Source organism: Glycine soja, chromosome 2 (genome assembly GCF_004193775.1).
Source record: "Glycine soja cultivar W05 chromosome 2, ASM419377v2, whole genome shotgun sequence".
NCBI classification, from domain to species: domain Eukaryota; kingdom Viridiplantae; phylum Streptophyta; class Magnoliopsida; order Fabales; family Fabaceae; genus Glycine; species Glycine soja.
The window spans coordinates 13057865-13081852 of NC_041003.1; the positions used below are offsets into that span (position 1 = coordinate 13057865).

The 23988-nt window shown below is 32.2% G+C and overlaps 1 protein-coding gene across 1 annotated transcript; it reads right to left on the reverse strand.

Moving 5' to 3' along the window:
* Nucleotides 1-5073: 5073 nt before the first annotated feature.
* Nucleotides 5074-14026, reverse strand: LOC114388365 (putative phospholipid-transporting ATPase 9). Its single transcript, XM_028348805.1, has 11 exons — nucleotides 12599-14026; nucleotides 10539-11869; nucleotides 9685-9795; nucleotides 9329-9605; nucleotides 9156-9244; nucleotides 8960-9068; nucleotides 8268-8480; nucleotides 8014-8139; nucleotides 7819-7917; nucleotides 6486-6677; nucleotides 5074-6069 (listed from the first exon to the last, which is right to left on the reverse strand). The coding sequence occupies exons 1-11, from the start codon at nucleotides 13013-13015 to the stop codon at nucleotides 5437-5439; spliced, it is 3597 nt and encodes a 1198-aa protein (XP_028204606.1). The 5' UTR covers nucleotides 13016-14026; the 3' UTR covers nucleotides 5074-5436.
* Between the last annotated feature and the right edge of the window lie 9962 nt (nucleotides 14027-23988).

Consider the following 23988-nt stretch of genomic DNA (forward strand, 5'->3'; position numbering starts at 1 on the left):
AATAATAAAGTCATCTAGGCTTAAACAAGGTCGTCTAAGACTTCATACAATTAATATAAAACCCTATACCCCCAATGTCATATCCTATCAGAGCGTTATGCCCCGACGTCCTTCAACACAAGGTTCCTTAAAACAATTCACCTAGTCAACTGCTCCCCCGAACACAAAGTTCAAGATCATCACAGGATCCAAACACAAACAACACACAGGGAGTGAGTTATCACATTCCTAAATAATGGATAGAAACAAGATAAAATGTAGGTATAAATATCAAATAAACAAAATACAACTTACTTAAGCATCATTCACGTTATTTCACCACTTTGTCACACAACATTACATCGCAACACCACACATCTCATTAGTTTTCACAGCATTCACGTATTCAAGGATCAACACACAATATCACCAAGTCAATCAATATCGATCAATACACAAGTGTTATGCAACATATATACTAAGACTCAATCTTATATGCAATGTGGTACCATGTCAGTGAAAAATCACGTCGGGTGCCTAGGAGTACATGACAAGACAAACCACACACTAGCAAGTCAGGTTACTCTCACTAGGTAAGATCATAGGGAGACCAGTCAGGGTCATAGTATTTTGCGAGAATGCTCCAACCTGTGACACCCTCTACCCCAACATATATATAAATAAACAAAATATATAAAAATATTGGTAACCAAATTCACACGGGTAAAAGGTTCACATTCACTTCACTATTATCGATTAAAACTTATTAAAACATATTCGGCTCAAAATAAGGCCGTCAAAATTTACATAGATATTTTATTAAATCAGTGAAATAAAATAAAATAGACTAACATCATGCAACTAATATAAAAACTTATGTCTCACTGTCACATTCTATCAGAGCGCTGTGTCTCGACGTCCTTCAGCATAATGTTCCTTAAAGCAATTCACCAAGTCATCTGCTCCCCCCGAACACAAAGTTCAAGATCATCACAGGATCCAAACACAAACAACACACAGGGAGTGAGTTATCACATTCCTAACTAATAGAGAAACAAGACAGCTAGATATACATATCATATAAACCAAATAAAACTTACTTACACATAATTCACGTAATTCTACCACTTTGTCATTCAAAGTTCACTTTCCATCCATCAATCACACTTTTCAATCATCAATCACATTACACAAGAATCACACGCTCTGATCAAGACATAATAACACATCAATTTCATAATAAACAATTAGCAAGCGCATGAAACAGTTATGCTAAGACTCAAGCCTATATGCAATGTGGTACCATGTCAGTGAAAAACCTCGTCGGGCGCCTAGGAGTACATGACAAGACAAACCACACACTAGCAAGTCAAGTCACTCTCACTAGGTAATATCATAGGGAGACCAGTCAGGGTCACAGTGTTTTGCGAGAATGCTCCAACCATATGGGATCAACATAGGCTTAAAGGAGCACTCAAACCGTGTGACCCCCAAGACTTACACTCCGAAGAGTCTGTTAGGGACTCTCCCTCTTAATTCAAGTCCAACCTAGAAAATATTTTAGCACACAGACTCTATGAATTGTACAAAACACACCACTCCTCAATTGTTCTCAAAATAATTTTAACTCGTCGCCCTTTAAGGGTTTTATCATTAACTCGTCGCCCTTAAAGGGACTTAACATCAACTCGTCGCCCAAAAAGAGACTTAGCATCAACTCGTCACCCTAAAAGGGACTTAACATCAACTCGTCGCCCTAAAAGGGACTTAGCATTAACTCGCAGCCCTTGAAGGGACTTATGATCGTGTGATTGTACAATTCATAGTTCACAACTCTATGCACACATCTCATCTCAATACACATGTATTTCATCATCCGTCACATGTTCAATTTATCACATACTCACGATTTGAATCATCATTTCATAACCTCAACATAACAATTTATACAAAAGATTTTATCACAACATGGGATGTAAAACCTCTAAAATAGTTTCTCACAATTGTATCAAAATCAATTAATCAAAATCATGGGTTAAAGACAAAGACATCAAGAGCTCTCAAGTTTATCAATCAATTCTAATCAGGACATCAATTGGTACATATAACACAATAATATTGTATTCATAATCATAAATAAAAATTATAATTCAATCAACATTCCAAAATAAACTCAAATTTAGTTCTCTAAGGATCCCTACACATATTCTCACTAACCCCTAATTGTGAATAACTCATCCCTTACCTCTAAGCGGACTCACGTGTCTTCCCACAGCGATAGCGTCATCTCTAACGGTTCCCTAAGATTCCTCCAGTTTTTCCTCTGACTGCTCCGATATAATTCCCAAACGTCAGAGAAACAGAGAAAGGATTAAAGCATCCATTTGGACTATCTTCATGCGATTCATTTTTCTCCCTCCACGAACATTATCTCACAAATCCCAACAGTCAAAGAGTGCACAACTGAATTTCGAACAACATATCCAAATTTTACGACAATCCAACGGTTAACGAAACCGAGATAGTAGTTTTACCAAGACAGCTCTGGGTTTCTGCGGGAAAGAAAAATGCTACAATACGAGGGGTATTTCTCTTATCTCAGACGTGATATCGAAATTCCCAACGGTGAGAATGCTCAAAAATGGGTTGCGAACATGGTTTTTAAATTTCACGACGATCCAACGGTGAATGAGTCCGAGATCGGCATTTTTCTGAGACAGGTTTGGTGGCCTGTGGAAAAAAGAGAGAGTTTTGGGAGAGGAAGAGAGAAAAAACGATTAGCAGGCAGAGGAGGCTGAGAAGTCAGTCTGAAAACTGACCTAGCATGTCGCTATTTATAACTAAGGGTATTCACGACCTATTATTTACTTTATTTATTTATTTTTATTATTTTATAAAAAAAGAAACTCTATTTTATTCTCCATCAAATGAATAATAAAATACCCTTCTTATTTTCTATCAAACCATTATTTTATTATAACTATTTTTCTTTTTTTATTTAATTATAAAACATCATTATTCTCTAAAATTTTATATACTAAAAAAAAAATGGGATGTTACACAACCATATGGGATAAACATAGGCTTAAAGAAGCACTCAAACCAGGTAATCCCCAAGGCCTACACTCCGAAGAGTCCGTCAGGGCCTCTCCCTCCTAATTCAGGTCTAACCCAAAAAATATTTTTGCACACAGACTCTATCTATGAACTGTACAAAACACACGACTCCTCAATTGTTCTCAAATAGTTTATCTCGTCGCCCTTAAAGGGTCTTACCATTAACTCATCGTCCTTAAAGGAACTTAGCATTAACTCGTCGCCTTTAAAGGGTCTTAGGATTAACTCGTCGCCCTTAAAGGGACTTAGCATTAACTCGTCGTCCTTAAAGGGACTTATAGTCGTGTGATTGTACAATTCATAGTTCACAACTCAATGCACACAACATCTCAATCACATACATACACAATTTATCACATACACTCGATCTCAATCACAATGGTATAATCTCAATTAACACGTTATCACACCTCATGAATCATATACACTTTACCTATGAACTATGCAATACACATAACTACTCAATTGTTTTCAAAATCATTTTAAATTGTCGGTTTCCCATAGTGGATTCCATCACAATACTTGTCGCCTTTAAAGGGTCTTACAATTGTGTGATTGCACAGTTCATAGCTCACAACTCAATACACACATATCAATACACATTTATTTCACCATTTATCATAGGTTCAATTTATCACATACTCATAATTTGAATCACCATTTCATAATCTCAATATAATAATTTATACAAAAGGTTTATCACAATATGGGCAGTAAAACCCCTTAAATAATTTTACACAATTATGTCAAAATTATGGGTCAAAATGCAAAAACATCAAGAACACTCAAGTTTATCAATTGATTCTTATCAAAACATCAATTGGTACGTAAATACAATAATATTGTATTTATAATTGTAAAGGAAAAGTTATAATTTAATAAACACCTCAAAATAAATCTCAATTTAATTCTCTAAGTATTCCTACATATGTTCTCACTAATCCTCAATTGTGAATAACTCATCTCTTACCTTTAAGCGGACTCACATATGTTCTGGCAGCAATAATGACATCTCTAGCAATTTCTGGAGATTCCTCAAGTTTCTCCTCAGATTGCTCTGGTAGGGTTCTTAGAAAGAACGAGAAGTGATTGAAGCCTCCATTTGTACTGTCTTCGTGCGATTCCATTATCTCCCTCCATGAATTTTATCTCGCAAATCCCAACGGTGAAGGTGTGTGGAATTGAATCTCTAACAAAATATCAAAATTTCACGACAATCCAACGGTTAATGACTCCGGGATCATAGTTTTACTAAGAGAATTTTGGGTTTCTGCGGGAAAAGAAAATTGTACAGTGCGAAGTGTATTTCTCTTAGTTAAGCATGATTTCTAAATTCCCAACGGTGGGAAGGCTCGAAATTGAGTTGTGAATGTGGTGCTAAAATTTCACGATGATCCAACGGTGAATGAGCCTTAGATCGTTATATATAGCTAGACTAACCTAGCCTAACATTTCGTTATATATAACTAGGATACTCACAACCTATTATTTATTCTATTTATTTATTTATATTATTTTATAAAAACAAACTCTATTTTATTTCCTATCAAATTAATAAATAAAATATTCTTTTTATTTTCTCTCAAATTATTATTTTAATTAATAGAGTTATTTCTCCTTATTTATTTAATCATAAAAACTTCATTTTTTTCTAAAAATCTATTTATTTATAAATAGATTCTTTTTTAAATTAGTCTAAAAAAAATGGGATGTTACAATTTTGATTAATCAACCATCAATTCTAATAATAAGTAAATTATAGTAAGAAATTCAAATAGTCCAAACCACAATTGATACTGTTCAAATTTTAGTCATCAACAAAACAAAACAAAAAATCTAGTTTAAGGCTTCCCCAAAACAGTGATATAAAGGCGAGTAGCATTTCACACAATTCATTTCTCAATTATTTCCACAAAATGAAGAAAATCATAAAGGAGTAATGCAGGAATTTCTAAGATGATAAGTTCGATAAAAGAATTACTGAAAAGGGATGAAGGAACTGATTTCTATAACAAGCTATGCAATATAATCCTACAAAGAACTCAAGCTATACACGGTAACTGCTACAATCTATGATACAAAAAGCAGACTATAAATTAACACTGTACAGCCTCAAATGGCCAAAAAAAATAGGTATACATTTTTATTCATCTGTCCAACTTCACTGCCAAATGATGATTTGGTTGTGTGCACTATGCCATGACCATGTAAGTGGATGTAAGCAACATCATATTTCTGGTGGAGAGGAGCTAGTAAGCAATTCCATAACTATAGGCACAATAAAGTTGACACACACAAACCACAACATTGACTGTTGAAACAAGAATATGTCAAGATATACTATCTATGGTTAGTGTCACTGACTCTAAAATCATTATCCTTAGCCGCTAAGCGAGCTGTTGAACCGACGGTTGTTGGCCGCAATGATCCTTGCCGCACCATAGCGACGAATTCAGGGTCATTTGTCTTTCCCTCGTACCTTATCCATTGTACCATATCATGATACATGGGAAAGAACCTCATCTGTATTGCTGAGTAAGAGAAGTATGGGATAAGTGTTGAGATGGAAACAAACAATGTCACAATCCAAAAGGAAGGAGATGGTGCAAGAGTTTCAATGAAGACTTTGTAAGCATTTCCAGAAAAGCTGGGAGATAATGCTCCATATGCCAGGAGGAAAAGGTACCATAGAGCAATGGAGCCCCAGATGAAAATATGTTGAATCAAGGTGAAGTAACTTATAGAAACAGCCATTTGCAAGTTCACAACCCAAACCACACAAGTATACATCGTTGCTCCGAGTATGTCCCTCCCAGCGGTTCTTCCCTTCTCATCAAAGGCTTGAATCTCCATTGCCTTTGTGCAGAAGAAGAAAATTATTATGGCACTAATAAAGCCATTAAGCATCCAGCTGAAAATTCGACGCCAGCTAAAGAGGACATTTTGCACACCTTCTTGATATAACATAGGAAACTGCCATGTGAAATGCAAATAACAAGGAATGAACATCAAGAAGTAAACCAGGAACCCCAAATAAAGTAAATCAATGCATACTGTATTTTACTTTGGATACAGCTAAAAGAGGGCTTATTTATAGGTGACTTCTGTGTTTTAACGTTATTGCTACCCTTGACATTGTGTTTTATCATGATGCAACTAAAAGCCACTTGGAAAGGGTAAAAACTAATTAGGTCAACAGGCTGAATTAGGTCTAATGTAGATAAAATCATATGAATTATTGCAAGGTTTTGTTATCTTTTTTGTATGGTGGGTTCTCTCTACTCTTCCATCAATCAGCACAGTATTTTACACCAGAGTAAGGAAAAGTTTCATTTCATAACCATTATGAGAAACACAATAGCATGTTGTAGGGTGAACAGTAAGCTTACCCTTTGACAGTACCTAGAAGACACATCCTGGTCAAAGACCCCAAGAGCAATCACGGGAAGTGACGAAAAGAAGACATTATAGAGTGACAAAAACCAGTCATTGTATGCAGGTTGCCCAGAGAATGATGCGTACACCTCATATAAGAATAGAGTAAAGCCAAATGTGATGTTTTTGTAGAAGAAATAGCATATCTGTAGGAAGAAGAATGAACAAGTTAATATAAATACCAAAGGTTTCAAATTATCTTTTATGGCCTATGGTTCAGTTTGGCAACTCATAAAACTGGTTTAGAATTGTTTAGGATAATCTCGTCATAAATTTAGGTTATTTTTAAACTAGTTTTAAGTTTAACTAAAATTTAGATAAATTAGCATTAAACTAGATCTTCTCAAATCTAATTTAATTTTAAAAAAAACTAGCATGCTTATTGACCTTTCTCCTTTGGACGAATAAGTGGTTCCTAAAATTATTTAATCAAAACCACCCTAAGATTTAGCTGAATGAGAGAAATGGGAAAATGGAAGATTTAAGTAGTTTTATTTCAAAATTGGCTTCCATAAGAACCATTTTTTTTCTTAAATATCGGTAGTTACCAAACACCTTATATTTTTAAAAAATGGACCAATTGCTCTTTTATATATAGAGAGAGAGGAGAGATATCAAATTATACCGGTGTAACTTTGACAACTATTACACCATTCTTATAACTTGATATAGAGTGTGATTGTTTGTGTCAAAATTGAACAACAAGAAGAACAAGAAGAAGGTAATCAAATGATTTATATTTTAGTATATTTTGAAATGTTTATATTACATTGATTTTAATTTATATGAAAGAGGTAGCAAATGATTTTGGATTAATATAAAATTTTGCATATGTAATCTATGTGAAAAAAACTTTCAATCCAATGGTGAGTTTTAAGAAAACATTAGCCAGTTAAAGGTTATAGAATGGTATAATAGTTGTCAAAGTTACACCGGTGTAATTATATCCCTCCTCACACACATATATATAAAGAGAGGACATATCATATGAGAGTGAGAGAATTAAATCTAAACTGTATAACCAAACATGGACGGTCAAAATTTAATGTCATGTGACTTTTTAACATTAAATTTCAACCCTCCATGTATGGTTTTATGGTCCAGATCTAATCTTCTCACTCTCATATAAGATGTTCCCTCTCATAAGATACGTCTTCTATATCTATATATATATATATATATATATATATATATATATATATATATATATATATATATATATTCAAAGTTCCCAAACATCCCCTAAATCTATAGAATGTTGAGAAGTGGATATAAGAGTAGCAATACCATTGATGAGATCCTTCGGTAACACCAATGTCCATGTACAAGAAGTAATCTTTCTAAATAACGAAACTGTGCAATAGCAATATCACTAGACATAACCGCCTGAGAGGAAAGATAACAGAAAGAATTAAAATAATTGTGTAAGGAAAAAAAAAATTAAAGAACAAAACACAAATAGTTTCTCAATTTGCTGAGTACCTGCATTCCTTCAACGCCACTGATTCCAATCCCTATATCTGCTTCTTGAAGCATTCCCACATCATTAGCTCCATCACCAATAGCTAATGTAGTTTTACCAGTACCAGATTTGACTAGTCTAGTGACCTTTAAGAGAGGAACCAATAAATAAAACATTAATTTTGAATGCTAACTAGAATCATTATCAGAATTAAAACAAAAATGAGGACATGATGCCAAATAGAGAGGAAGAAACACAATAGATTGAATCATACCAGTGCCTTCTGCTTCGGTGAGGAACGGCAGCAAATAACAGATGCACAACGAATTGCAAGGTCTAGAAACATGTTCTTCATAGTATCCTCTAGCGCATAAGTAAGTGATTTTCCATCAATAATTAGAGCAAATGCTTGCTGAGAGGTTCCTCTGGAGGCAGTAAGCTGTTGAGCAGCTTCAGATATTTGATGGCGGATACTTTCTCTTGAAGCCTAATGCATGAATCAGCATAAAAACGTCAGAAACTCAATTTTTAACTCTGGTTTCGCTAAGATGCTTACACAACAAGCAATCCCTTCCAACACATTACACAGGCAAAGAAAAGATTTAATGTGTAAAAACAAAAAGGAAAGAAACAAAATAACAGAATCCATTCATCATCCTTCTTGCATCTTTTAAGACAAAAGTAAACAATGCTGTGCAAATTCAGTTATTGGAAATTTGAAATTATTAATATCACTCTGTCAAGATTCTTTGTTTACAAAACTGGAATGGAAAAATCCATGAAATATAAGTTCAAATCATCAGCAATGTAAAGCAAATACAATGCACGCATCAAGTCACCATGTTAGAAGACCGTATTGGTTTATCATAATAAGTAAACATTTTGTTAACATGCAAACTACACATAGTATGCAAAGTGCAAACTGCATCATCATAGATAAAAGCTACATATTGAAATTTACTTTACCTTGACAATAGCACCCTTGTCTCCAGCCTTCTCCAATGTTTTAATATCTGGAGTTTCCAAATGAATGATAATCTGCTTCATTCCTTGTCTAAGTAAACTACAAGAAAACCTGCAATTGTTTATTGATGTCAGACATCTTGAGAACCAATTATCACACTGAAGCCAAAGTTAAAAAGGCACAATCACTGTATTATACCCAATATTGATAGCAGTCTCCATTTTATCCCCAGTCAATACCCATATCTTAATTCCAGCTTGGGCAAGCTTGTCAATGCAATCAGGAACCTAGAAAAACAAGGAGATGCATCATTTCAAGTCCAGTTACAGCTGATAAATCTTCATATGTAAACATTTATTTCTCCTACTCACCCCATCTTGGAGCTTGTCCTCTACAGCAGTGGCACCAAGAAGGATTAGATTCCTCTCAATCTTATCTGATACTTCCTCAATCAGTGTTTCCCGATCTTCGCTAATCGAATTCTTCGCCTGTGAAATTTTGTTGTCAAACTCCTTGTATTGGTTTTCATCAAGTTCACGAAATGCTAGGATCAAGGTCCTTAGACCTGCATCAGCATATTCATGCACATGTTCCATGGTTTTCTCTTCAAACTCTCTCCCATCCTTGGCAAGCCTCTCAAACATGACACTGCATGAAAATATGGCGGGTTAAATGCAACTGTAAGAACTCCAAAATACTATTGGTTACAGATTAGTTTATCACAAACCTGTCAGCACCTTTACAGAGTAGGAAAATTCTCCCTTCTTCATCTTTCACTATCACTGACATTCGCTTCCTTGAGCTATTGAATTCTAAAATATTAAGAAGTTTGTACATCCTGAAAAAAAAATAGTATATACCAGATGCATTCTGCATTACTTGCATTTCAAAAAGAAGTTACCATAAACAATATTTGAATTAGGAACACTGCATTATTAAAGATATTTTAGAAGCTATCACACAACAATTGTAATCATGTATAATGTGAAATCCCCTATTTCAAACACCATCACAAAATAATAAATAAATTCGCCAAGTGGAAAAGATGGCCAGGGCAAAAGTTTAACCAGTTTTTTCATCCATATTAACTGTTAAGATGTCCCACATTGGTTAGAAATATAGCCAAAATACTCCTTATATAGCTTGGAAAATCTTCCACCCTCAAGCTAAGCTATTGGGGGTCATCTTAGGCCTAGCCCATTTTTAATTTTAACTAAAAGAAAATGTTGCCTCCATTTATACCTTGTAAAACAATATCATAACATCTTTGGGGTCCACAGATCTAAAACACATAAGTTCACTTATTCTATAAGCAGCTTTGGTCTACTTGGTCAGTCATTCTGGGAGTTGAAAAATACTATAATTTATTGACTAAGATCAGCAGCAGAAGGTAAGAGTTGCTACTTCGAAGCACTTTTTGTTGAAATTAACTGCTGTTATTACAAGACTTGTAATATGTCATTGCATGCGCCTTCTTCAGTTAGAATTCAACTTTAAACTTCTTATGTTGATTAACACTCAAAAATGCAACATTTAAAATCTGTAGCTACTAAAGAAAGAAACCAATTAATAAAAACTGACCTTTCAGTTTTGTCACCAGAAACTGGATCCAATTCATACATTGATAAACTAGTCTGAGTCCTTTTAAAGAATTCAAAACCAATTTCTCTAGCTGCTATCACAAATGCTGCTTCATCTGGAGATTCAGTTTCATATGAGATATTCCCTGTGTCTTCATCAACTTCTGGAATGGCTGTATGGCAGATTGCTAATAAGCGAAAAAAATTCTGGATAACATTAGCATAAGGCTCATTAACCCAATTTCCATTCATTATCCTTTCATCTGAAAAGTTAAATCCTTTTATGGGAGCATTTCTGACAGGAGAGCTCCTTGTGTCATCAATCAAAGGATAACCATTTTTTCTATTCATTGCCCTCTCAACCTCTGTAACACCACGGCCATAAGCTACCCCAGCAATGGAACATTTGATGAACTCCATCGAGTTGCAGGTCAGAGTTCCAGTCTTATCAGAAAGTATTGTGTCAACTTGGCCAAGTTCCTCATTCAAGTTTGAAGTACGGGCATGGGCTGGTTTGTCAGCATCTTCATAGTACATGTGGATATCTTGATTGATGAAGATGCTCTGAAGGACTTTGACAATTTCTATTGAAACATACAATGAGATGGGAATGAAGAAACCATATAACATTAAGGCTGTCAAAAAATGAAATATAGCAGCAGCAGGTGCTCTTTTAGGATCAAAGAAAATTGTAGAATCATCTGGTCTAAGGTACCACCTTTTCATCAATCCATTGTCCAAGTCATCTTCAGTTGCAATGCCAAAGAAAATAGATCCAACAAATGCCATTAGAAACAAAATACAAAACAAGAAGTAGATAACCCTATCCATCTTCTTCTCAACCTTGCTTCTCTTTGAAGGGGCATCAGTGGAATTTTGAATGACCTTCGTGTCATGACCAGTGAAGATGACAGCACCGAATACGTAGTCTGTGTTACGAAGTTTAGAGTCTCTGAGAAGAAGTTGCAGAGGAGAAAGGGGATATTGTTGTTCTTCATACTCCATGCTCCCAACAAATGAATATAAATTTGCATTTGGGTCTTCACATTTGACTGTAGCCTTAAAATCACCGAAATGAAAGTCCTCATGTAAGGAAGAAATTACTTCCAACCCTTGTTTTAACTTCAAATTTGTCTCCCCATCCAAGTTCATGGTCTCAACATAGCAGAATGCATCCTCATAACTGGATGAAAGCAGTAGGAGGTCTGCAGGGAAGAATTCATCCTTCATTATCTTCACTATATGCCCCACCTTCAGATTCTTCCACTCAATATATTCAAAAGTTCCATGCCCTTTATGCACTTTAACTCTTCTACTATTCACCTCAATATCCTGCAGCAGGATTCCACTGGCTAGGTTATGAACCCCAACAAAGCTAAATGATTATTGCTTTATTGTTTTCTTAATATAAATAACTAGTGATATATTACTTTAATTTCAAATAGATATTTATTTAAACATAAAAAAAACGGAAAATCATAATCATATTAGCATAGACAAGAGGACTTAAAATGCAGGGAATATTGTGGCAAAAAAAAAATATTATAGACACTATTTTGGACATTCTGGTTTCTTACCACACTGTCATTTTATCAAATTATTAAGAATTTTCAACTCCAGTTATAAATTTAACTTGGAATCCGGGAGATAATGTTAACTACTGGATTTATGAACAAAGAGTTTAATAATAGCACTACATCCTTTTCAAACAAGACATAGTAAGGATCTGAACAAAAAAGCTGGAATCTTCCATAAACTGACTACCATTCCATAAAAGGAAATAAAGAATCATTGTATAGTCTCCCTCCACCTTCCAAGAAAACAACAATTTTCTTTTAAAAATTACTGATACTCTTCAAGCCATGGGGTTCTATCCATCCCCCAATAGAGTTTACAGATATAATAAGTTGTTAAAAAATATAAATCAAATTAAATTTATAATCCACACAGTTGTGCTGCAGGGTGGAAGACAAAAAGGTTCAAGAGCCTCACTTTTAATAAAATGAAACTAAACTCACAAGCAACTATGAGGGTAAAGTAGAAGACAGAAGAATCTAGTACCTGCTTTTTCCTTTGGAAATCTTCAATCCCCTCTTTGATCATAGTTGCCCCAACAATAATAATCAGAGGAAGGATAGCACTGACAGCTGTATAAGGAGCAAGTTTTGTGAAGGCCAAGATGCCAGTTACCAAAAAATAGAAATTAGCCACCCTCCTAAACTGCTCAAAAAGTGACTTAGGCAAGAAAGAAGCAAGAGTATACTTTGTGGAGCTCACATAATTATCAGCATAACTCCTTATCCCGGCCTCAAAGCTCTCTGGCTCATTGCAAAACACCACCCTAGAATACCCTCTCCCTCCAATATGTGAATGATCCTCCTTGAGTGATTGTTTCCCACATGCAAATGAATAGATCTTGCTAAGATGCAACTTCCTTCTCCTCTCACCCCTCATTCTTCTCCTCCCCAAGTCCACCATTCAATCCGCCAATATCCAAAACCACAAAGAAAAAGAGAAAGAAAAAAACCCTTAGAAAGAAGAACACTACTTGCTCCACCCCCTAAACACCAGAGCCACCAAAGACAACAACTACCAAAACTAACAACCTCACCAAGTCCTTTTCAAACCCAAGCTCACTCCTCAAATTTCAAAATATAATAAAATAAAAACCCTCAATGCACCCTACCACAACCCCCTCTTCAAGCTCAACCACAATTCACAACCCCAAATACTCAAAATCCCTCTACCCAATTAAGGGTCAAAGAAACTGAAGAAAACAAACCAAACTAACAACCCCAAAACTAAATAAATATATATATAAAAGGCTGATCACAGAAGAATAAGAAGAAGAAAAAAGAATATTGCAAAAGCTGACACCAAAATAACAGAAAGGTTCAGAGATGCTAGAATGTGTGTGTATGTATTTACTGTTGAGGAAAAGCATCAACTATCAACTATATAACATATTTGCAGAAAACAAAAAACACCCAGAATAAGACACGTCAAAGGGTGCCTAGAAAATGGGTGAAGGAATCGACTTGGGAAGAGAATGTTCGAGGAAGCCAACAACACCAACAAAGACAGCGAATGAAAATTCACCATTTTTGGTAATGATTTATCAAAGTGTGACACATTCAGAAGAACACGGTAATGGTGAAAATGGTGACAAGAGCGTTGAACAAAGACTAGGATTGGATCTCGCATTTTTCATTGGACGAGCATTACCCTTCAGAAGAATTCAAATTTGCGCCACTTTTCCACGGTGCCATGGGAAAATGGGGCATCCAAAAAGTTCAACGAAGGGGAAAGAAAGAAAATTAAAAAAAAAAATCTAAATTCAAAATTATAGGGGAAAAAATAAGTGAAATGAAAACGAAGAAAGAAAGAGAAAGTTCTATTTGTTATGTTTTCTTCTCTGTTTCGCGGGAAAGCTATGGAGCTCATCAATGGTAACAGACAACTCTCTCTCTCTCTAGAAAACTTCACAGCTAATTGATGCAATACATTGAAAAAGAAGAAGAAACAACTAAGTAAATAACTAATTTTATATAATATTAACAATAATGTGATGTTGTTTAAAAAAAATAACATTAATGTGGTGTAATAATAATAATAAATATAAGAAAAAATATAATAAATTAATGGATTTGAGTAATCAAGTGTGCTTAAAATATTGATTAAAAAATTATTGTAAAAATTATAAGATCAAAAAAATTATAAAATACGTAATTATATATAAAGATACTAATTAATATTTATTTAAATTAATTGAGTAATTATTGAGTACACCATGACAGGGGGAAAATGGAAAAGAAAACACGCCGGTTTTGACTCTAAGCAAAATTGGACAAAGAGAAAAAATTAGGTGCGTGCATGAGCAGAATTGAATTTGGTCAAGTGGGAATATTAAGGTATGAAATTGAGAATAATTGAATGACAGTTAACAAGATCTACTTTTATTTACATTTTTTTGATAATAGCAACATCTATTTTTAAGTTTAGTAGAGTTTTATTATTTTCAAGGCTGTTTTTAAGTCTTGGTGCGGAAAGGAAATAAGGGAATCCATTATTGCATACAAAATGGTAAAAAGAAAAAAAAAAAGGATTATTTACTATTTTAAAATGAATGTAATGGAAGTTACAAAATTATAAGATTTTTTCGTATTTGATTGTTGTTGATAGTGAATTATTAGTTATTATTTTTACCTTGTAAATCTCAAAGAAAACTTTTTTCTAAAAGATGAAAGTTATTTTTAAATTGGTGTTTTAATAAAAGGCTGAATTATAATTTTGATTTATCTTTTATTCTTGTTCATTGATTTTAGTTTTTTTATAATTTTAGTTTTCGTATTTTGATTTAATTCTCAAATTTTACATACATTTATTTTTTTATTTGCATATTTTAACTAATTAAATTATTCTTTGATATAATTTAAATGAATATGTTAAATAGAACAACTAAGAGAAATAAAACGTTCAAAAAATTGAGGATTAAATTAAAATTATATATTTTTTAAAAATTTAGAAACTAAAATCAAGAGAGAAAAATATGAAGAACAAAATGGCAGATCATAGATTAAAGGGAGATCAAAATCACAATAAGCTTTAATAAAATTATCAAATTTTACTTTTACGTTAGAAATTAAAATAACTAACTTGGAGACTAGAGCTCTCTTCCCCTGTAAAATTGGGAGCATGAGCAAAATTAGATTCAGGTGTCTTGGCAGTTAGGATACGTAATATTAAGGTGTAAAATTATAAATAGTTAAATGAAAATTATTCAGGGTTTTGAATCTAGAAATGAATTTAAATGAAATTTATTAACAATAATACATATGTTTCACATTCAAAATAAAAGTTTAAATTTACAATACGAAAAGGACAAGTTAAAGAATTAAGGATATTTCTAATTAATAACTTGAAATTGACAGTTGTTTGGAATTCAAATTACTATATTTGGTGATTTTAAATTAAAATCATATTTTTATTATTAAACTGTAAAAGAATACTATGTTATTTTAATAAGTGTATAATAACAAAAAAATTAAAAAAAAATAATTAATTTTATGATTGAATAGAATATTAATGTTTTAACATTGTATATTTTGATCAATAGTTATATATATAAAAATTATTTACACTAGAAAAATAAATAATATTATTTTATCAAAAACGTTTTAAATATTTTTCAAATTCACTTTCTAGCAAAAATTAACTTAAATAAATAAATTCAAGTAAAATTAAATTTACAGAATATAATTCGAATTTCTTCTTTTTTTATAGAAAAAAGGAGCTTATTTCATGTCATTGGTGATAAATGAAGAAATACAACTTGGAACATGCTCAAACACTTGGTTACTAGCAATATAATAATTCGAACTTGATGGAATAAAAAAATGGCTTTCATGAGATAAAAATGTATCAAGGTATGAGTTATCAACACGCACGCTTAATGGGTCAAACCTTAATTTTTATTTTATTTTTGTAGGAATTGATTCTTATTCAAACCATTACTTTGTACGTTGTTAACTTGTTATGTTTTGCACCCTTTTTTTTCTATCTTGGTTTATTCCGTACGTTGACCCTTGACAAGTTCTTTTTATTTTATTTATTTTTGAGTTTATGGTTTGTTGTGTGCACGAGATGCGCGGAGACACGGAACTTCGAAAATGACAAAAATGAAGTTTTTAACGAAAGAGTGCGAAACGAAACCATGTCTTTTGTTTGTTGGTGAAGACAAGGACGGAATAATGAGGCTTAATTGGTTCTTGAAATTTTAAAACTAATTAATTTGATTTTAAATTTTTAAAAATTTGACGATTAAATTAAATCATATAAAATAAGTTGATGATCAAATTGATTTATTTTAATATATATATATATATATATATATATATATATATATATATTATTTTACGTTATTCTATTATGAACTATCAAACTTTTTTATATTATTTTATGTTATTTTTTAAGTATATAAACTATTAAACTTTTGATTAAAATCTAATTTTCGTCTTCATATTTTCTTAAATTCGTGATTGTAGTCTTTTTATTTTTAATAGAGACATTTTGTTTCTCTTTTAAAAAATTTGTAATCTTAATTTTCCTATTTTTTTCTATTTGAGACATTTTATCTCTCATTTAAAAAAAGATCTAAGTTTAGTTTTCTTGATCAATTTAAGATTCGTTGATTGTGTAGTTCTTTAATTTCTTTTAATAAATTAAATGTTTTAACAATTAAATAGTTTTAAAAAAATGTCACGTAAATAATAAACAAATACATGTAAGTGGACATTTATAGAATACTTAGATCAAGTTTAAAATTAACTAAGGATTAAAATTGTAGATTTTTTAAAACTTGGAGATAAAATTTTCCAATTAAAAAAATAAAAACTAAAATTATAAAAAATTTAAAAATAAAGAATAAAATATCTAAAAGGGAAGATTAAAAAAATAGAAGAATAAAAATTTTATTTTAGGCTAAACTTTTTTATTCTTTTATGTTATTCAATTCTTATTAATTAGGTTAATGTTTATTAATTATTAACTTTTGGTTAAATTAATCATTTGGTGATTTTTTTACTTTCTATATTTTAATTATCTTTTAATCTATCTGTAATTTGAAAATGATAGGGACTAAAGAAGTAAAAATCATGAAAACTAAAAAAATCACTGTCAAAACTACTGGACTAAAAGAGAATTAAAATATAAATGATAAGGATTAAGAAGATCATTTTCAAATTATAGAAACTAAAAAGATAAGAACCATAAAACTATAAGAACCAAATGAATAATTTAACCTCAACTTTTTAACTTTTAGTTAATTTATTCACCAATTTTACCATATTTTTTTTTGGCTGAATTGTCCAGCTAAAGAGCCACAGACACCAATCAATTAATTCCCAACTTGGGTATCAATAAAAACATCATCCTTCATCATGGAGTTTACAACAAAATCTGGATCTAGTTAAAATAACAAACTTCCAAAGATAAAGGATAGATCATATTTGGCAAAAGAATCAGCCAATGGCCTGCGAATATGGCCTATGACACAATTTTGAAATTAAGCCTTCGGCTTAAGAATTTCCTATGAAACAATTTTGAAATTGAGCCTTCAGCTTAAGAATCTCTTCAAGAAGATCTTTGAAATTGCTCCTTGTATGCTCTCCATCTAATTTTACCATAAGTGTGCTTGAGATGTTATTATTTAATAACGCTCTCTGTAATTAACAATATATTTTTTTAACATATTTTTTTTAAAATATACTCTTTTTAATTGAAATTTATAAATTATAATTTTTTTTATCTCTGTCTGAATTTTATAATTTTTGATAAAAAAAATTAATCAATAATAAAAATTTATTAAAAGATATATAGCATTTCTCCTTCTCCAACGTTAATATATAAAAGTAGTTTTTTATTTATTTTAAGAAGCAAATTTTACTTCTTAAAAAAATACTTATATAAAAATAGGTATTTTAATATTATTTTTTTAAAATTTAAACCGACTCATCCGTTAAAATAAAAAATCGGATTCGGAAGCAATTATTACAAAGACCATGAGTAATTCAATAATTTAACTATGGGTCATGCTATTATTGTTTGTAGGGTTTAGATATCTTCCAATTATGGTAATTGTATTTCAGAGTAGATATAAAAAAAATCAAAAGGAAAGGACAAATTCTCAAGCATGTCTGTTTCACAATTAGGCAGATAAGACATAAGTCATAATATAAAATTCATAACTAAGATTAATTTAGACATATATTTCAATTTCATTAAATGAAAGCGATATTTTTTTATATATTTTGATATACCAATCTTATTGATTAACCTCAAAACTGCCACTATCTTGTTCTTTAATTAATTATATAACAAAATTGTAACCAAACCTTCATTATTTCTTTATTTATTCATTTTGAAGAGAAATGACAGGCACGTATACGTATTCTTGCATTATCTATCTTGTTCGATTATGAACTGCTTGACTTCTGTTACTCCATAATAGAATGTTTTTTTAACCTATTTCGTATAATTTATATTTATAATCAATTTCTTGCCCTTGACGTAACCTACAATAGACTCACCATTCACCAAATATACTTCTATTTGTTTTCTTCTCATGCTAGCTGGTTGCTTTGGTGGACAAAATCATCAATATCCCAATTGACATATCCCTTTTATATCATTTGTTTTCTCCTTTCCCTTGTATTGATCATGTTATTTAGGGTATATTTAGAATGTAATTTTTTGTTAAGACAACGAAAATATATCTTTTAAATAAATAGAATTATATAATATTTGTCGATATGAAGAAATTATTAAGATGTTAAATTTATATAACCTATCTTTTTATTTTTTTTAAAATTATCTAATTAAAAATTAATATTTATTAAGAATAACAAAAATTTATTCTCCTGTCTCTTTTCTTCTAAATTTTAATGTCCAAACATATAGTTAGTTAATTTTATTTGTGTGATATTTTATGTCCAAACAATTGTTTTCTCTAATTTGATTTCTCCTCCCCAACGCTCATTTAAATTTATTTATTTTTAAAATTAAAATACTAAAATAAATGTAAGTTTAAAACTACAATTTTAAAGTATGTCATTTTGAACCACCATTGCATTTATTATTATTTTAAAAATTTAAAAAATCATTAATACATCTTCCCCTTTTGGCAGCCTACTAACGCTACCACAGGTCATAGATCTTCTCCAAAAGACTCCACTAGGAGACTTTTTTTGTAATTCTCTTCTTTTGCTTCTTCTTCACATACATTCCACTGTTAAGTAGAGCAAAAAAAGACACTCTTGTGGAGCTTAAAACAATGTCATCGAGACATCTAGAAAGCGTGTCGCTCTCAATTGGCCTCGAGAGGAAGAAAGCCTTCCTCCCTCTCTCTCTCTCTATTTCTCTCTTAAGCTACAAATAAAAATAGAAGAACTTTTTCAACAACCACATGCATGGTTCCTTGAAAAAGCTAGCATACTTGGTTGGGTTGATGATGCACTAGTTAGGTTAGGAACAAAATTTAAAGTCGAAAATGAAAGAGCAAAGGGTTTATTATTTGCTACATAATTCACATAATCTTGACAACATCAACGTCCCATAGGATCCAATCCTACATAGCGGTCCTATGCAGAATATTGTGCATGATAGAGTTCTTTCACGATGACAAACCACCATTGGCTCAAAGGAAGTTCTCATGACGGGTCTTATGAGCTTCATGTCCCCTCTATCCTTAATGGGTCTAGAAAACCTTAACAAGAAGTCTAGAGAACCTTGTGTCTTGTGTCATGCCTGACAAAAAAAGATGATTATAGATAGTGAGACACTTACTAAAATAACTCTTCAGGTGAATTATGCTATCGTGAATGATACTTGTTTGTGTATGTATACAACTAATAAAGAAGAAGACTTGATTTTAATTTGTTCAAATTCTTCAATTAATTTATTTATGAAAATACTTGCGAACTTTTCACGTTTCAAAAGCTAAAGCTAACGCTCACAAGTTCAAGATAGAATGTATATTATAAAATGAGGTCAAATGGATAAGAAAACTATATGCCTATGGAAGAAATGTAGTTTTATCGAAGATATATGAGTGTGGGCAGTGACTTCTGTTGGACATGTGGCCTCAGAAATCTTAAGAAGGGGTGAAATAATTTTCCACTAACAAACTTTTAATCCCCTTCTAAAAGAGATAGGCTCAAAATGCAGAAGAAGCAGCAATCAATTTAATAATGTTCTTTAAACATGCAAGACAAAATTGATTGCAACAAAATAAATGAGATAAGGGAAGAGAGAATGCAAACACAGTTTGATACTGGTTCGGCAAAGTCCGTGCTTACGTCTAGTACTCAAGCAACTCACTTGAGATTTTCCTTTCTCTTTGTAAATTCCTTTACAACTTTTGAACCACACAGAGACAACTCATCTCTTGTGTTCAAGAATTCTTACAACTTAAGAGACCATCGGTCCCTTAATCAATCTCTTTGTATAAGAAGAAAGAAGAGGAATTCTCTCTTGAAGAGAAAGATATTACAATTGAAGTCCATGGATGAACTCTTAATGGATTTGCAAGTATTTGCCTAAGAGTTTCTTTTGAGAGAGCATTTGGCAATGAAGTTCTCTTGAAATATCTCTCTCATTTCCTTTTAAGAGGATAAGACGTTTTGAACAAGCAAAACTCTCTCTTCAAAATTCGTGCCCAAGTCACCTATTTATAGGCCTTTGATGGTCATTCACAAATCTGATCAAAAGATGTGGCTGTTGGCAGATTTTCTGAAAACTCTCCACTGGTAATCGATTACAATGTTTGTGTAATCGATTACACAGTTATAATTTGAAGGGTAATGATTTTTGAATTTGAATTTCCAGAGTTCCGTTGCTGGTAATCGATTACAAACATATGGTAATCGATTACCCTTTTCAACAGCTCTTTTTCAACCTTCCCTTCTAGTAATCGATTACCAGAGCCTTGCATGACTTTGAAACCCTTTGATTTGAGGCAAGGCTCGATCTTTAGTGAATCTTGAAACAAAGCTTTGTTTGTTGAAGCGATCTTGAATTAATCTTGAAGCAAATGCTTATCCTTTGAAGCGGTCTTGTTTGATTCTTCTTTGGCATCATCAAAATTCATGTATTCATACATTCACAACTTACCTTGGTAAGGTATGCATTAACCTTAACCTCTATCAAAGTTCGTCCACCCATCTATTCTATAGGTCTATTTGGTGTTAGCCACCACAAAAACCTCCAGCACTCAATTGAGGGCCCACTAAGCACCCATAACTTTCGTGCATAATCACAACAACAACAACAAGTCAGCTCATACACACCTTTGAACCCACCATCTCACTCATGGTTCGTCTCAAGGATCCAAGTTTCTCCAACAACAACAAGTCATCCCATACACACTAAAAGGTTCATTAATCTTCTTAGGAGGCAGTTCTCAACACTCTGATAAGGCATTCAAAGTCAAAGCATAGAGGTAGTACTCAAGAAGACACCCTATTAAGCGAGACTCCAGGTCATTTTAGTAGGACAGAGTTCTAGCGTGAAATTCACCCTCCCAAGTATACATTTTTGAATAATAATAAAAAAAATCTTTCTAAAGGACATAACTAACTAATTTCCACACACAGGGACAATTCCAACTTCAAGGTTCACACTTACATAACACACCTCATCATCTTATCAGCAATAACTAATTCATCTTAACATTATTATAAATATTTCAGTATCAACATAATCATGATCATCAATTTCAATACCATAAGAGTTCACCATATCATAAATTCATCATTCTTAAATGTGCATCACCAGTCATGAACTCACCAATAATCCATAAGTCAAGTAAGACATTCACACCTTGAACGCTTACCATCAAACATCAAAACCCCATATGAATGCAAATTACATGATATTAGCATACAACCAACTTCATTCATCTCAAATTAGTTCATAAAACAAAATTAATTACATTTGAGCTCCATTTAGAGAATTATATTGGGACATGTAAAATAAACTAAGTTCCCTTAAGTTTCGTGCTTAAGCCCCAAAAATTTCATGCTTAGGCATCAAAGATACACTGCACTTAAGCACTAAACATTTTGTGCTTAAGCGTAAAAAAACTCATGCTTAGGCATAAAAAATACATTGTGTTTAAGAACAAAATTTTACATGCTTAAGCATGAGGTCCTGAAACTTTGAATTTTTTAAAAATCATTTCATGGATCTCCAAAATGGCAACCAATGGTTCAACAATTTCAAAAACACAGTTTATAACATCCAAAGCCAAATATCAAAATTTAAACATCAAGCACATCATAAAACAAGAATTTAAGCTTCCCTTACCTTATGGTCTTCAAGCTTAGGTTCTCAAGAAAGGAAGGAGATAGGAGGCTTGAGCTCAACAAAGAGGGCTTCCATCAACACCTCACAAAACCCTTGGAAACACAACCTAAAACAACACCAGTGAGAGCTTTGCACAAATGCCCATTATGGTTCTCATGAAAAGAGAAAGATGAGAAAAAAAGAGTTCACTATTCCAACAATTGCTCACAAGCTCCAAGAAAGAGAAGAGAAAAGAATCATTTGTCTTGAAGGAAGATTATAACACCCCTAGTTACTATTATGATTTTTGTCAATTTATTTTTGAAATTATGAAGTAAAGGAATTAATTTAAAATGAATTGTTCAGCATCATCCTTTTTCAAAATAATGAATAACTTTTTGCCATTGCTTTAAAAAATTTATTATTTGGGATCTTTTAAAACGATAAGCCATATCAAGATAATAATCGTTATACATAAAATAAGATCAACATCACAGCTTTCAATAAGAATATTTTAATTTATAAAATACTTGATTTTCATTAAACTAATACAAAACATTAAAATTTCATATGTACAATCTCAATTATGTCGATCTCATCAAGCAACTACACTATACAATTATAACATATGCTTACATTCTTGAAATTAGATACTTAATACATTTGAAGAATTTAGACACCATAGCATTGAGGTTGGAAATAAATTTCCACCCTTATTTCCCAAGCATAGCTAGATTAAAATCATGAAGGTTACTAAAATTCAAACCACCATTTTCTTTTGAAGTTGTAAGCTTCTCCCATTTCAGCCATATCATTCCTTTTCCATTAGATCCCCACCAATAAGAATTCAACATTCGTTGAATTTCATCCAATAAAGATTCAGGCAGCAAATAAGCACTCATAAAGTATGTAGGGATTGATTGAAGATCAACCGAACCATCTCTTCACAGCCAAACTTAGAAAGAAATTTACTTGAAAGAGATTGATTTTCTTTGAAATTCTTTCCTTAACAAAATTGAAGGTATCTCTCTTACTGTGCCCAACAAAAGAAGGCAAGCCAAGGTATTTTCCAACACCTAACGTTGCATGCACTCCAAGAATAGATAAGATTGTGGTCCTCCTTGCATCATCCGTGTTAGAGCTATAAAAAAATTTCAGACTTATTAAAGTTTAAGGATTGACCTAAAGCAAGTTCATAAGTCGTCAAGATTCTTTGAAGGTCCTCCACTTCATTGATTGTTGCTCTTCAAGAAAGAAAGCAATTGTCTGCAAAGAGTAAATGTGAAATTTCAGGCGCACCAGGGAAAATAGAAATGCCATGCAAATTTCCAATGAGTCTAGCTTGCCAAATCAGAGCACTTAAACCTTCAACACAAATCAGGTACAAATAAGGTGATAGAGGATCTCCTTGAAGAAGACCTCTACTAGGCACAATGGAACCAACAAGATCATGATTAACTTTAACTGCATATTGGACAGATTCGACACATTGCATAATTCAACTAACCCAGTTGAGATTAAATCCCATTTTAGTCATAACTGCCCTTAGGTAACCCCAATCAACTCGATCATAGGCTTTATTAATATCAACCTTCAAAGCCAAATCACCT